Source organism: Cavia porcellus, unplaced genomic scaffold, assembly GCF_034190915.1.
Source record: "Cavia porcellus strain 051 isolate PalLab524CR breed Dunkin Hartley unplaced genomic scaffold, mCavPor4.1 scaffold_4, whole genome shotgun sequence".
NCBI lineage: Eukaryota > Metazoa > Chordata > Mammalia > Rodentia > Caviidae > Cavia > Cavia porcellus.
The window spans coordinates 74,030,215-74,045,848 of NW_026947487.1; the positions used below are offsets into that span (position 1 = coordinate 74,030,215).

At 33.9% G+C, this 15,634-nt stretch overlaps 1 protein-coding gene across 3 annotated transcripts in view; it reads left to right on the forward strand.

Annotated features, from left to right (window-relative positions):
- Positions 1–15,634, forward strand: part of Ccser1 (coiled-coil serine rich protein 1) — a 1,226,082-nt gene that overhangs the window by 570,826 nt on the left and 639,622 nt on the right. For all 3 annotated transcript variants that reach the window (XM_063247277.1, XM_063247276.1, XM_063247278.1), the window contains exon 8: positions 9,627–9,710. In XM_063247277.1, the coding sequence (XP_063103347.1) occupies positions 9,627–9,710 (84 nt within the window). The remainder of the gene's footprint in view (positions 1–9,626; positions 9,711–15,634) is intronic.

The window sequence follows — 15,634 nt, forward strand, 5'->3', positions numbered from 1 at the left end:
TTCTCAGAATGGCTGCTCCCATGACGGAAGAGGGTGGAGGTACCGGAGGCCAGTCCTGCTGGACTTCGTTCCCTCTTAACTGCTATGCATATGTTTTGTTTGATTTGTAAGTTCTGTTTCTCCAATTGATTTTTATGTATCAGAGTGTATGTCCTCTCCCCTTCTTCCAGTTGCCTGTTTGGTGGATTTCCTTTGAGTCTCTCAGATGTGATTCCTCTGCTCAGCCATGTTGACCAATTTCAGTTTGATTCCTTTTGCCTGTCCTTTTCAGTACATACCTGGCTATGCTGTTATATTAAACACAATTTATGCCCAAATTCTTGCCTCGAGTTTTGTACATGGCTTAGCTCAAGGAAAGTGAAACTTTGAGAGACTAGGTGCCCAAAATGCAACCCAAAAGCCACTTACATGTTGCAAAGTGCCAGCACCACATATCAGCCTGAATCCTGAGAGTTTAGTTTAGGAAAAACAACTCACACATTAACATCTTTTGTCTTAAAGGAAAAAATAGAATAAACACATACCATATATTCACCACTACTGCTCTATCTCATGCTAATTCCTTCTGAACTCTTTGAGACGCTAGTTAAGTATTTTTGCCTCAAGATGCTTTTTCAAACTCTTCTACCAGGGCATATGTGTGTTTGTTTTCTAGTGCTGTATGGCAAATTACCTAAATTTGATGACTTAAAAAAAAGTAAGTGTTTCTATGAGAGCCACATACGCCTGAGATTGAGTGTTGACTGGCTGGTGTCATAATGTGGTCCCTAGGATGTCTTCTAGGCACTTTCCTGTTATTGAAGAATTCACTTCTTTGGGGTTGTAGACTGAAGTCCTTCTGTCATCCTTGACCATCGATGGGAGGCCACTGTCTGTCATTTCTTGATATCATTCCTTCTTCCCCCTTGCTTGACTCGTTCAGTTTAACAACAGTGAGGCAAGTTTTTTCAGGCTTCAGATAGAGAAGCTGTTACTTTTCAAGGCTCATTGGACTAGATAAGGCTCACTTAGATAGTCTTCCTATTTTAGAATCATCTGTAACTGTAGCATAATATAAAATGGGCCAGGATCTGGGGCATTTTAAACATTCTGCCCACCACAATGCAATAGAGGATGTCTTCCTTATATATTCAGTGATAGAAATGTTGTGGGTGTTATTCACTGATATTGAATGCAAGGTATTGTTCTTATTATAGACTTAATAAGTTCTAAGATAGTGGTAATGGATTGTTTTAGTCATGTAGCTCAACTGTGGCATGGCATAAATTTAAATGTATTTTCTGCCCAGATTGTGAAGGTCAGAGGCAACATGTAAAACATGTGCTAGACATGTAGGTTTTATTTTGTTTTTGGTGATAATTTAAGAACAGTTTACCATTCGTTTATCATGTAAGAATTCTCAGTGCTTTTACATTTAGAGAACCCTTACGCTCCCCCGTAGTGTTTTGTGTTGAAAATCACAAATGAGCAATATGTGCAGAAATTCATTGCATAAGCAGTTGTTCAAAGTATATCTGCTTCATCTGTTGAAAAAAGCAACCTATACCAAATTCATTTATATACCATCTTGAATGTCTCCTGCTTTATAATGATATAAATAATGAGTATTCAAAGATACTACTGTGTTTGCTGTTGCTATATATTAGTGCCTCTAAAAAAAGAGTACCACCTTTACTTCTTTGCTTACTCTATAATACTCATTTATGTTTTGTAATTACAATGTATAGTTTCAGCTAATATTCATTTCCTTTATGCACTTTAGTTTATTGACCTCCCAGATTGCCTGAAACTGCTACTCAAATTGAGAGATATTATCTGTAATTCTTGTATTCTGCAATATCGAGCCCTGTGCTTTTTTTTTTTTTTTTTTTGCATCTTCAAAATTCTGTAATTATGCCACAATCCTGGAAACATTTGCAAACCATAGCTTCTTTCTGTATTCTTCATTACTGTCACAATGCAGCACCCCATAAAATGGATCTGCCTGTATTTTAGGACCTACCGGTGTTGGAGACATCTCTTCCCTCTGGGTTTACTACCCTTTATTATCAGATAAAAGCAGGAGGTCATGATACTCCCTTTTAACACTCTAAAACAAGAATATGTGTGCTGTATATTCCCAAGCTGAGCCCAGTGTTAATCACATTGTCTTTCCCTAGGTCTGAAGGTAGAATAAATGTCCAGGAGCCACATGATGGTCTGTCCATAATCCACTCCCTTATTCCAGAAGGATGGCACAGGGGTACCCATTACCTGCAGCCAAGCTCCTGCTTGCACAGTGTTCTGAGAGATTTAAAGTTTCTTTGATGGTGGGATACAACACACTGACACATGACATTCACAGATGAAAGACAGAAGCGTTTAATTCTTAAGGCTCCAAAAGAACAAAGGCTACCCTTCAGGGCCATGCAAAAGTTTGCCCTTTTGAAAGAGCAGCAGTCTGCAAAAGGTGTGGGAAGCAGCAGCATCATGGGAAGCACGTTTCCCAGGTAACCTGAGAGTTGTCTAATTTGGATAACTTACAGTCTCTAGATATAGGAACTATCCCTAGTTGCCTGCACTTGGCCTGTGGCACGAAGGGGAAGCTGATGCTGTTGAGCATCTGAAAAAAACTGTTTTGAATGTGGAGGTGGGCTGTGGCTACAAAATGGAAACCAGTTGGCTTCCATTTGAAGGCCTGAAAACTAGGTCAGCCTAGCATTTAAAATGTAGAAAACAAAGCAGTTGCTATGGGGGGAATAGGTATATATTTGATTTTTTTATTACCTTTTTCTTTCCCAGAGAGAAAGACTATGAGATGTCCAAAAATTACTACATTCAAAATGCAGAGGGATAGGATTTTTCTTATTCCTAAAAACAGGAAAAGAAAATGAGCATGCTACATGACAGAAAGGAACTGTCTACAGGGTCTTTTTAACAATCTCATTTTTATTTATTTTACTTTTTTCTTGAATGCTATCCATTGTGGAAATGAACATATAAACAGTTATCTCATTTAATGACAATCTCATCTTCTCAGAAAGCAAAAGACCAAAAACAACTCAAAAAACTGCAGGTATTAGAATCCCAAGACATTTAAGGACATTTCATCCCCAAGAATTCCAATCAAGTGATTCCAGTGGGATTGTGTAAATTAAATATTTATCACATATTAACTTTATTTGTTGAGAAACTAATCATTGATGAATTTATAAAGACATTTATATCTGTGGACAATTCCAAAACAATTTTGATGAAACTCACAAGTTTAGGACATCAGAAAAATAATTAGTTATACCTAGTAACTTGTCTGATTCTTAGAAGATTATTTCTCTTCTATGCACTGGCAAAATATTACTATTTTAAGATAACTTTGAAAAACTGAACATCAAGGTTTACTTTTAAATTTCAGTTTTCATGAAAGTATTGGATGTAATGAGCACAACAGTATATTTTTATATAAAAATCATGAGTTAGTTTAAAATTCTCTATTTACTTTCTTATAATTAGAAAACATTGAGTAAAATGGACCTTATTATTTGAAAAGATGTATACAACTTTTTGCTTCTTATTTATGTAAAATGTGTGCCAAAGAGGACACTGCCAACTTGGAACCAATAAACCTGCCATCTTACGTGATTAGTTTTACACTTAAGCAAAATTTTCAGTGTAGCCTAAATGGTTTTAATTATTCATCCAAAATATAGGGCTAAAAGAAATTTTGTTGATGAGAACAATTTCAGGTTCTTGGTTCTTTATTTAGTCTTTGCTGCAATTGTTTTCCTTCATGTTCGTACCTAAAAGCATTTTTAGTCCAAGAAACTGCCATTCTGTTAAATAGCCAGTCGAGAAAGATTCTTACAGCTAAAAGGAGATTCTGAGTGTCAAATGTTTTGTAAATTACAAATACAAACATAGGATGTTATACTGTCTTTTCAAAAATAGAGATTAATGTGAATTCTTAAGGTTTCTTAAGAGTACCATTTAAAGATGAAATGATTATGCTAGGATTCCAACTCCCTTCTTTAATTACTTGAAAATCCAGTAGATAACATTACTGTGTCAAAGGGCCATGTTACGTCTCCTGATTCAATTTGTATGATAAAAATGTTTTTCTAAGAGACTTGTTTTGAACATCTGTTAATTCATGACCTTGCCTTGAAAAATAAACTAGCAATTTCAAAACTAAACTAAGATATGGCATTTTATTATATATATTTAAGCTTACATTAGCTTCACAAACATCTTTTATGAATGTCAGAATAAATGCAATATTTAAGGATCATTTATTTGTTTTAATCATAAAAGAGACTTAAAATACAAAAATACAGTATTATTTGGTACTATATTTGTTACTTAAAAAGAAAATAATTCCTTGAGCAAGAAGCAAATTTTATTGCTAGGGAATATTGTGTAGAGCAGGTTGAGTTTCTCTTATTGAAATGCTTGGAACAAGCAGTGTGTTTAATTTTTAAATGCTTTCAGATTTTGGAACATTTGCATATAAATGAAAAGATCTCTTGTGTGTGGGATCCTGGTCAAAACATGACATTTGCATTTCATGAAACTTCTACCCATGGTCTGATAGTACTTTTCTACGGTTTTTATTGCACCTAAGTTTCAAGTGTACTGTTTATGTGAGGTCAGGCAGGGATTTTCCACTCCTGGCTTCACAAATTTTTGGATTATGCAGCACTTCAGATTTTCAGATTAGGCTGCTCAATCTGTAGTATAATTTTGAAAGATATCAGAAAATATTAGACCTTATTACTGTCACAGTTCTGTGAAAACAATATTCAAGGAACAGAAAATAGAATAAATCAATGGAATGTTCTTTTCAATGAGCATGTAAAGACAGTTCTATAACCTTTCCAATTGAATGTTTATAGATGAAGAATTTTTTTAACACCATGCAGCAGTTATTAATGCTGACATGAATTATGGAAAAGGTACTATAATGAAACACTGAAACAGTATTTTTATTGACCTAGTTCACAGCATCTGAAAAGCGTAAATGATTATTTGCCTTTGCTACTTTTATTTCAGTTTCCACTCAGGTATTACAGACAACATGGAAACTTAAAACTAAGTCAACAGAAGAATTGAAATGAAGTTGATTATTTAGAGAGAGCTACTAAATATATTATCAGTTGTTGTCAATTTTTTTTATAATGAATTCTGCTCTGGTGTCCTTTCTTGTTAGCTTCTTTCCTTGCTTCTCTCTTAATGGTTCATAAAATTCTGCCTTTGTAGTATTTTCTATATTTTAAATCTTTTGCCTTTATTTTACAAGAATGAGGAAACATCTTGTAATTTATAATGTAAATCCCTCCAGGGAGAATACCAGAAGCCTATAATAGAATCCTGATAAACTAATACCAAATTTGACATGATTTTCTGAGCAGTAGTCAAAAGATAGTTCCATAAATTTACCTTAGCAATTATTAAGGAGGTATGTAAAAATTCAAATTATTTGATTTTATTTAAATTTCAAATTTCAGCATTAATTTTCAAAGTAATTGACAAATTCCATGTCACTTGTTTTTGATAGTTGATTTCAGTTTTCACTGTAGTTTAGAACAGATAATTTTAATGATACACAAAAGTATATTGTAAAGTACATGAAAAATAGCATCAGAAAACTGAATTTCAAACAAATTACCCATGTTTCTGTGTATCTAGCTTTTACTTTCCAAATTTCTAAAATACGAATATAAAACTAAATCATTATATATTTCAGATTTTTTGGCAATTTACATAATACTAAAATATATTTTCCTTATATGCTTGAGAAGCACTGTTTCACAAACATTCTAAATATATATGCTTAAGTCACAAATTTAAAAATTAGATCATGTTTTAAAAATTGACAGTTTACATTTTTATCCAAATATGTCACCATTTAAATTAAATTCAATTATAATAAGATGGAGTTTACTGTTACATTCTGATGATGTCTATAACAAATAATTTCAAAATTTAGGAAGAGAATATAACTCAGTGGTGCAGCACCTGCCTGGCAAGCATGAGGTCATGATTTCAAGTGCTAGTAGCCCACCCCCAAATCCATAACTTAGTGGTTCAAAACTAAAATTTATTTTTAGTTGAGAATTTGAAAATTCTTAACTTCATTTTCATTTTTCAAATGAAAAGCCAAGAAATTGTGGCTTGGGTTTCTTAGGAAAACTGAGATGCTGGCTAGGATGGTAGCCACATTGGAGAAGATTCTCCCCTTTTGGATATCTGAGATGGCTCCTCCTCACTGGTTAGTACTTACTGGGAGCCATCGATGAAAGCACTGTGTGATTCTTTGCATGTCTGGTGGGTTCTTCCTGCAAAGCAATGCCTGAGAGGATCCATTCCAAGACAGCATCACAGAGCTATAACAGCTTTGTTGCTGAACCCTGAAAGGGACAGAATTACTTTCATCATCTTCTGTTTGACTTGCAAGTGACTAAGACACCAAAACTCAAAGAGAGTATTGTTAACACCACCTTTCAGTAGAGATATATCTTCTTTAGTCTACCATGCTGGCTTCCATATTTGTACCTAATTATTGGAAGAGGAATAATAGAATTGAATTTTAGTCCTTGAAATTAATTAGAATTGAACGAAAAACCAAATATCACCATTATTAATTTATATAGTTTTTTAATCAAACATTTTAAAAATTTCAAATTAAATTGGTTATTCTAGCCTGTAGTCTAATACAGTAAGTTTACTTTGAAACTAAAGAATATTAAAATGCCTTCGGTCTGAAACATCTGTGTGATTTCAAAGTCTATAAAACCATCTTGCTAACAGTATTACAAAGTTTTACAGATACAATGAGAATATCAGGGAACTATTGCTATTGACTTTTATCTGAGAGTGTTGTTGAAAGACTTGCATCTTCTATGTTAGATCCTAATTTAAATGTTGGTACATGTATATATAACAGTGAAAGTAAAGTGCTGGTATATAACTAATTGGATTTCCCAAGTCATTTGTAGAGGTTTTAATAAATTGTCTTCTGATCGCAAATGTTATTTAGTATGTGTGGTGCTATGAATAAATGCAAATGCTACATGAGGACCCACCTAATGTGAAGCTGTGAGATTGTGAACTTCCTGAAAAATTTCTCCATGAATAAAATCTGAAAACATTTTCAGTGGGCATAGTTTTAAGAAACTAAGTTACTTTAAAGTTCCCAGAAACCACAACATTGGCATATCTTCCACTGTTAAATAATTAGTAGCCAACCAAATGTTATTTAACTCATCAAAATGCTGCTGTTGATAATCAGTTAAAGAAGTGTGATTGTGGTGGATAAGCTCTGACGCTCAGATGCGCGGCCATGAAGGACTGGCAGCCCAGAGCTGGCTGCTTCCTGCTGTGTTTTCCTTCAGGATCTGCCTTGCTCTGCAGCTGAAGTGAGAGGTCTAGGGTGGCCCAGTGCAAGGGCTGTATTAGGGTAGTGGAGGCTGCAGGCTTGCTCTTCTTTAAGCTGACTGCACTGGCCTTCAGCCTGAGATTCACCTCATAGGCACTCTTGGCTCTTGGCTTTTTGAATCCTTAACATCAGTTCAGTAAGAATTCATGGAAAACCAAACAATGACAACTTTTTGTTTCATGAAGGGAATTAACTTTTCTTAAGTGAAATAGTAAAAAGTCTTGGAATATAAAAAAATACAGTAGTTGTGTTGTCATGTAGTTTCCAGTCTGATGTCCACCATCAGCCTCCTGGATATGTCTGGGTAGGGCCACATGGCCAGTCACTTGTGGGATCTGTGATTTTAGCCTAGATCTCCCGGAGTCAGAGAAGAATGTTTATTTTCTTACTAACCTCCTAAATTAACTAATATTTCTTTCTTTCATGGAACAAGTTAAACTTTTTGGCATTAAGAATAATACCTAGAATCTATAAGCATAAGCTTTAAACATAATAAATGTTGACTTTTCCCATGAAAGTCATAGTTTAGAGAAGAAATAGAACTATTAAATAAAGAACACACAGATATTTAGCATTTTCCAGTAAGTTGGTAATCATCCAGGGCAATGACAATAAATTAGAGCTGTTTATTGTGGATTGCTCAATGTAAAGTAGAAATTGTTGACACCATGAGAATGAGACTGAACAAGTATTGTTTTCTCAGATACCTTAGATGCTTTCCTTTAATTATCAGTTGAAGAGAATATAGGTATTATCTTAATATTTCTATTTTGATTTGACAGTTTTATGGAAAGGAAACACAAATTGAGCATCTTTATGTTTGTCAGTTACTGTGTCTGATTGTAATTGTATGATAATTAAAAAGCAATCTATGAATTGGGAGGGGGATGTCACTCTATTGTCATTGGGGTACAAGCAAACCATCCAGTAAGTTTTGTATGAGGTAATGTATGGTTTAGATGCTATGAAGTATCTCCTTCCCTAAAGGACTACAACTCGGCCATTAAGGAAACCTTCCAGCTGGATAAGGGGCCATTCTTGAGGTGCATCTTAAGAGCACATGGTACTGTAAAAAGGGTAGAGGGACATGAAAAGGGGAACACAGTAAAACACAGAGATGTGCATAAAGCACGGAGACATAAAAATGCACCTTCTAAAAAGTGCAATAGCACATACAGTTCACTGTGCTAAAGACTACTGACTTTTTTGGTCCTGAACAGAAAGTGATTGCCTGTTAAAACAGGAAGGATCAGATTTTATTTCCACTTAGAAAAATCTCTCTGGGAGATACAGTGATAAGGATATAAACAGAATAAATCAATTTAGAAATTGTTGCAGAAATTTGGATAAGAAACATTCAGTTACTGAAGGAAATTACTGGGGAATAGAGAGGATCAAGTCCAAGAAATATAAAGGATGTAGAGGATTTAAGAGTTTGGAATCATCAGATGTCGTTCCGTGTGATTAGTATTGGAGACTTCCTGGGTATTATTTTAGATACCAGGTGATGGGGAAATGAGAAGTAAAGTCATAAGGTGAAGGAAGAAAATGTGAGCTAAATGTTGAGTCCACATGTCTGTGGAAAATGCTGACTGTCAGTCAGTAACTATGTGCATTTAAGAACTGTGATGACAGAAACTTCTGGGTTAGGTAGCTGAGTCCGAAAGTGTCCAGGATAAAGTAGTAGAGACCATAGAGCAGAGGTACCGTGGACATAAAGGCCATGACTGAGCAAGAGTAAATGCTCTCAGATTCCTAGCTATGGGGTCAAACGGTACAAGGTCCTCACTGATTTGAGAATTAATATTTAATGATAGTATCACAGCAAATAAAGATTAGACAAAGTATTTCTTCTGAAACATAGTTTCTATCCATTGATGAAGCACAAAAATGAAAGGAAGAATCAAGGATTGTTTGCTTATTGCTTTTTTAGGCAGCAAAATGGACAAATGAATACCAAAATGTTTTTTAAAAAGACTACATATATTGATACATATTTATGCAGATATACGAATCTTGAATTTATCATAAAATTTTCAGTACATTAGCTTGTATTTTTGGAACCTAGAATATGTTATGAAAAATGTACTGTTGAGGAAATACGAGTTTCACTAATCAGACGCAACCACCTCCCAGTGTTGTGGAGCTGACTGTGTTATCAAGAGCAAAGTGAAAGGGTTAAGTCCATTCTACCATCTCTTTGATGTTTTTATAGGATATAATGAAAGATGAATGTTCTGTGCTCAAGCTACAACTGAAAGAGAGGGACGAACTCATTTCCCACCTTCAGGAAGAGCTGGTAAGTGACAGTATTTGACCCACAGAATGTAAATCTTTGAAGATTTTTTTTTTTCCTACAAACACTTATCTGGTAATGCACATCAATATATGCAGTCCTAATACTATTAATTATTATAAATGTTGTTATTATAATATTATTATAAATGCTGTTAAACATTGAAGATGATTAACAAATTTATAATCCTTCAGTAAGGAAAAACTGTTACCTGTAATCTGAAGAGGAAAGAGAATGCTTTACTATATGTAAACATTTATATAAATCTACAAACAAATCACTGAACCAAAGTTAAACATTTCATTATCAAAAATTCTACAGGTAAGGCTACACTGTATGGAAGAAAATGCATGAATTAACTACATACTGCTATGCCTAGAGACAGAATCATATACTATAAAGCAAAGTATTTGATAATCTTGGAAACAAAATGATTTTTTCTTTTTATTTTCATAAACATATCAAAACACAGCTTTTTGTTAATAGTTGTGTAATTCCCAAATAGTGTAAAAATTTTATAAAATATAGAATGTATATTGTTTATATTCTTAGGATATGGTTATTTTATATGCTATCTTAAAAGAAAGTGTATCTTCATAATGTGAAAACACTTTGGAGAGGTAAGAGGAAGCACAGTTAACACTATTTTCTGTGTTTTTATGGCAATGTATGTAGTTTACAATAACATGTGCACTCAAATCATAATACTGTCATGTAAAAATTAAGAAGAATGAATTCTTAAAATCTGTCAAGAATTCTTACCAGTTAAGTAAATACTACACAATAAAATCTGAGTCATCGAGAATGAAATCCTAGTGAAAAATATTCTTTATAATTATTTCATGTTTGACTTTATGAATGATAGGTTATATGATTGTTAGACATAATTAAATAATGAAAGAGACTTTATAGACCACCAAGTTTTGAGAACTCAAGATGCCAGTAAAATAGACAAGCTTAGAGCATGTGTTACTGATGGCTGACAATTGTATTGAATGTTTATGTAAATGATTGTATGATTCCATGCTGATTATTTCTCCTATAAGCATATTATTATGACTGTACACTGAAACTTAAATAGAAATAGTATTAAAGACAAGAAAGACATGTCTTACTTTGTTCAAAATAATCTTTTATAAATATACATTTATAACTCACATTTTGTGTTACATAATACAATATTTTATGTTTCCTATAGCCCTCTAGATAGATACATATTATGAAGAAAGCTTTGTCTGTATGTTGTATAAATATGTCTTTGTGTTTTTGAGAATATCAAATATTGATACCTATTAAATAATGACATCATTTTCAGATCAAATCATTAGTTTTTAATATCGCAGAGCATCTACTAATTTACTTTGCCAGAGAGCACATATTTTGGATATTTAATTTAGAAAGAAGTATTAATTTTCTCCCTCAATGGTAGTTATGATCACATTTAAAACATAATGTATATAAGAAATCAGACCTTCATTTGTTACGTGCAGTGAGAGAAAATTATTACTTCCAGAGCAAATGCTTTGTAGCTAAACTTAAAGTTTTAATTCAATGTCCTTTCCCCTTTAAAAGAAAAGTCTTATACTGGCAGACATACTAAAGTGAGGCTTCTTTTCCCCCCTTTTCTTTAAACTTGAAATTTAAATTTCAGATTGATCTAATTCTCTCAGGTAATCAATAGGATAATGTTTTCATTTTTACCTTGTGTTGTTTGGGTAATTAATTTGACTGTTTTAACAAAGGGAAAAATGTTCACTTTTGGAAATACAATTTGTTTTGTTGGTTAAAGAAGATTGTCACCAAGGAAAGGGTGTAAGTTATAAAAGAAATTAAGAGAGAGAAAACAGTTGAAAATAAGAAGATACCATTACAACTAGATTTGGAGTATGCTCGAGGGTTGACAATCACATCAAAGCATGCAAACCACTTGGATTCATGAGAGATGTAGGTCCTGATTACTTCTGATCATGGCAAATATTTGTGATCTCTTATATCATGATAGTGGTTAAAGTTTATTATTATTGGTACTTTATCTAAAATGAACTTTTTAAGTAACTTTAAAAGCTCATTTAACTGTTATTTAGTGTAATACATATTTATAGTCTGTGATAATTTAAGATATCTTAGCAATATTTATATCTGCACAATTTGTAATAGCTACATCTTGTAAGCAGCCTAAATGTCCATCAACAGATGAAGTACTACACTGCCATAAAGAAGGAAATATTTCAGTCATTTGTAGGAAAATGGATGCATCTTGAGACTGTAGTGTAAGTGGACTAAATAAGACTCCAGAACTTAAATAATACATGGTTTCCCATATGGGAGAAACCCAAAATAGAAATGAAGAGCAAAGTGAAAGTTAGCTAGTAAGAAATAAGGATACCTTTTGCAAAAGAGAAAGGGACTAAGAAATGGAAAGAGAGGAGGGGAAAGGGAATGATGTGTTATGTCCATGTATAAATTTTTCTTGAGGAATGTAGCCATCACGTACTGCAAGTATGAACCAATGAAACTAAAATTTTAACAAGTAAAAATCTACTCATGATTTAAAAAAAAAAACTGAGTATAATTCTAACTTAGGAGTTTCTCATTTTTTGGCCAGTGCTATTACTATAAGAAATTTTTTTAGACATTTGTAGGAGAACAAATTTAGATGCAGTTATGCCAAGAAATACTTTATACTCAACAGTTAAAGTCTTATTTTTTAATAAATTTTTAAATAATTTTTAATAATTATTTAGCCTCACCTTGATAACTTCAATTATAAAATATTAACTTCAGTTATAAAATATTCTGGCATCAGGCCAGAAGAGATTTGAAATGCAGCTTTTTAAGTTATTTCTCTATTTTAAGAGCACAATTTCTTGTGACAGATGGCTGAACTGTGCCTGTTGGATGTTTCTCAGCACCCCTGGTGTGCTCCTCTAGATGCCAGCAGTGCCCTGCAAACATGTCAGTGCTCTTTAGTTAAGAACCGTTGATTTGGGGCTGCTAGATTAAATTATAGTCTGCCAAGTGAAATTATTTGTTGTGGGATAAATATATCCCTACACCCAAGGAAATACACAGTCCTGCAAGAGGAATTGCTTTTCTATGAACTGTGACACATCGAGCCATTTTCAGTGTGTCTTGGTCAGCTAGAGCTACAGTAACAAAACACGATGACTTGGCCGGCGTAGACATAAGGAGGTTAATGTCTTGAAATTTGGAAGCTGGAAGTCTAATACTGACTACCAGACCCACTGGGTTCCCCTGGAAAGTGGGCAAATTCTCACTGTGTCAACAAGGGCCCTTTCCTTTGTTCAAGCATGTGGTGAGACAGAGAGAGCAAGGAAGACTCTTCAGCAGATTAAAGCCTGGCACCTCTGCCTTCAAATCTGTGTCTTTCCAAGAGAGGCAGTGCTATTTCTCATGTGTCAGAAGAGCCGAAAAGTATGACTAAAGTCCCTCAAGCCCTTTTACACTGCTATTAATCCATGCCAGTCATAGTTACTTTTTTCTCATTGCTGAGACAAAATACCTGACACTCAAAGAGGAAAAGGTTTATTTGGCTCACAGTATGCAGAGGTTTCAGTACATAATCAGCTGGCTCCAAGGCAGGGAGGCGTGGCAGAGGGACATCACAGAGGAGCAAAAACGTTCTTGGCAGGGAGAAGGTAACAGAACAACAAGGGGGCCTTAACACCTTTCTGCATTTTATCTTCCTAGGGACACAAGGATAGGGTGGTGCCAAACCAATCAGTGGACTGGGTTAGTAATCACCCACCCTTTATCCTAGCACCCTCAGTCCTAACACTGCTCCATGAATCAGCTCCACACTCTAGATTCAGCCGCTTCTGAAAAATAGCAACCTATGACCACATGAAACTTTTGGGGGGCATCTAGACACAAACCCTAAGAATGCCTAAACCTAATATCTCCCATTAGACTCCACCTCTCAATGATGCTTACTTAGGGTTAAGATTCCAACACATGGCTATTATAAGACACAATCCAACTATAGTACCATAATATAAAAAATGTGGAAAATACTATTCATCAGTAGTGAATTTTGTGAATTATTCATAATGTTTTTGTAACTTTTATACTATACTGAATATATATTCATATAGTTGTATTTTATGAAATCTAGTAGGAAAAAAGCAGATCTTATATTTGATTCATATTTTATACTTTAACGTTGTATATTTATACCATCATGTGACACTATATAGAAGCCTAACATAATGAATTTGTTCAATTTCTGTTTCAAATAATTTGGTGTAGTGTTTCATTTTTTTTTAATGTGTGGAGAACCATTTTTTAAATTTTATTTAAGGAGAAAAAGAAAAAAAACAGAAAAAGGGTACAAGTTATACAGAATTTCAGAAAAAAAATAAACAGGAAATCACTAGTTAATGGATTACATATTGTCATCTTAGAAATATTTGTTCAGTTACAAAATTAAAGCATATAAAGTGGACATTCAAACAGTGAGACTGCAAACAGTTCTGTTCTGATCTGGCCTGCAGATCAATCCGTGGGAAATTCCTGGAGGGGGAACAGGGATTAAACAAAAGACATAGGGGAGACAGAGAGAGATGAAAGCAAGTCGAGATAATCCGATCAAGCCTCCATTTATTCAGGAAGTGATCACATCTTTTATAGGCCAAGGGCGGGAGGTGGGATAGGAAGAAGCTAAGGGATGAATACAACAGGGTCGCCATCACATCCGGGTATGTGACGTAAGCAGGAGAGGATTATGGTTAATGTAGGCAGATGCAGTGCCCATAAGAGAGAGAGGCAGGGAGGCAGCAATGGGTTGTCGCTCGGCTCCTTACACTGTTCAATGATCCAACAAAACTCAGATATATCATTGTCTATCTTATACACTTAAATATACATGCAGTTATATCATTTAGAGCACTTTCTTTTCCTCTCTTTTATACAATGACTATTATACATTTTGGGTTTTATTACTACCATAGTTCTTATTACTTTTTTGGAAGAGACTACCAAATGTGACATAACAGAACAGAGTCGGTCAAATCAAAAGGGTGGACATAATAGATAATGTAAAAACATAATACAAGGTGATCAACAATGGTTACCATAATGCTTCCTGCTATCTCTAATAGAGTTGCCTATATCATCAGTTATAATAAAATTGAACAAAACAGTAAAGAACGAAACCAACAAAACCAAAACATTGGAGACATTACAGGTCTTCAAAAGTAGATAATAGTCAACCAGAATGGGCGTCATAATGAATCCTACTATCTTCACAGCTGTTGCCTAAACTTTCGAACCTGGTACTATCAAGGAAAACAGAACAGAGGAACATCAGTTAAAACAAAATGGTGAGAGCTATATAGGACTTCAAATCAAGTTAATAGAAAATCAAAGTGGGTTTCTATAATATATCCTGCTATTTTTATTTATTTTTCCCTTAATTAAAGGATAAAAATAAAAAAGTAAATAATAAAATGGAGATTGAGATAAAAGAGGGCATAACAACAAAACAGCACAGATCAAAACATAACCATTTAAGCAAGATAGTGTTTCACCACAAGATAATCCCGACATAAAAGTAGTTACCATATTGTCTCTTTCCTTGAAATCTTTGAGTATAACTTCATATACTGTAGCATCAAATATATCAAAACAATGTAAAACCATTCAAGAGAATGACAGTATTACAGGGTATTTAGAATCAACTAACAGTAAATGAACAATGGTTTCTGTATAATCTCCTTGTCTATAAAAGTTTTTGTTTATACTATCACATATAATAAAATCCAATAAGATACATGTTAAGACCTACGGAGACAGAAGAACAAAAGCTTGATGGGACTTCAAAACAAGATGATATTAAATCAACATTACCTATTATGACGTTGTTTTCTCCAAAATAGCTGTTCCATCATCCAATCTTCTCTGCCTCA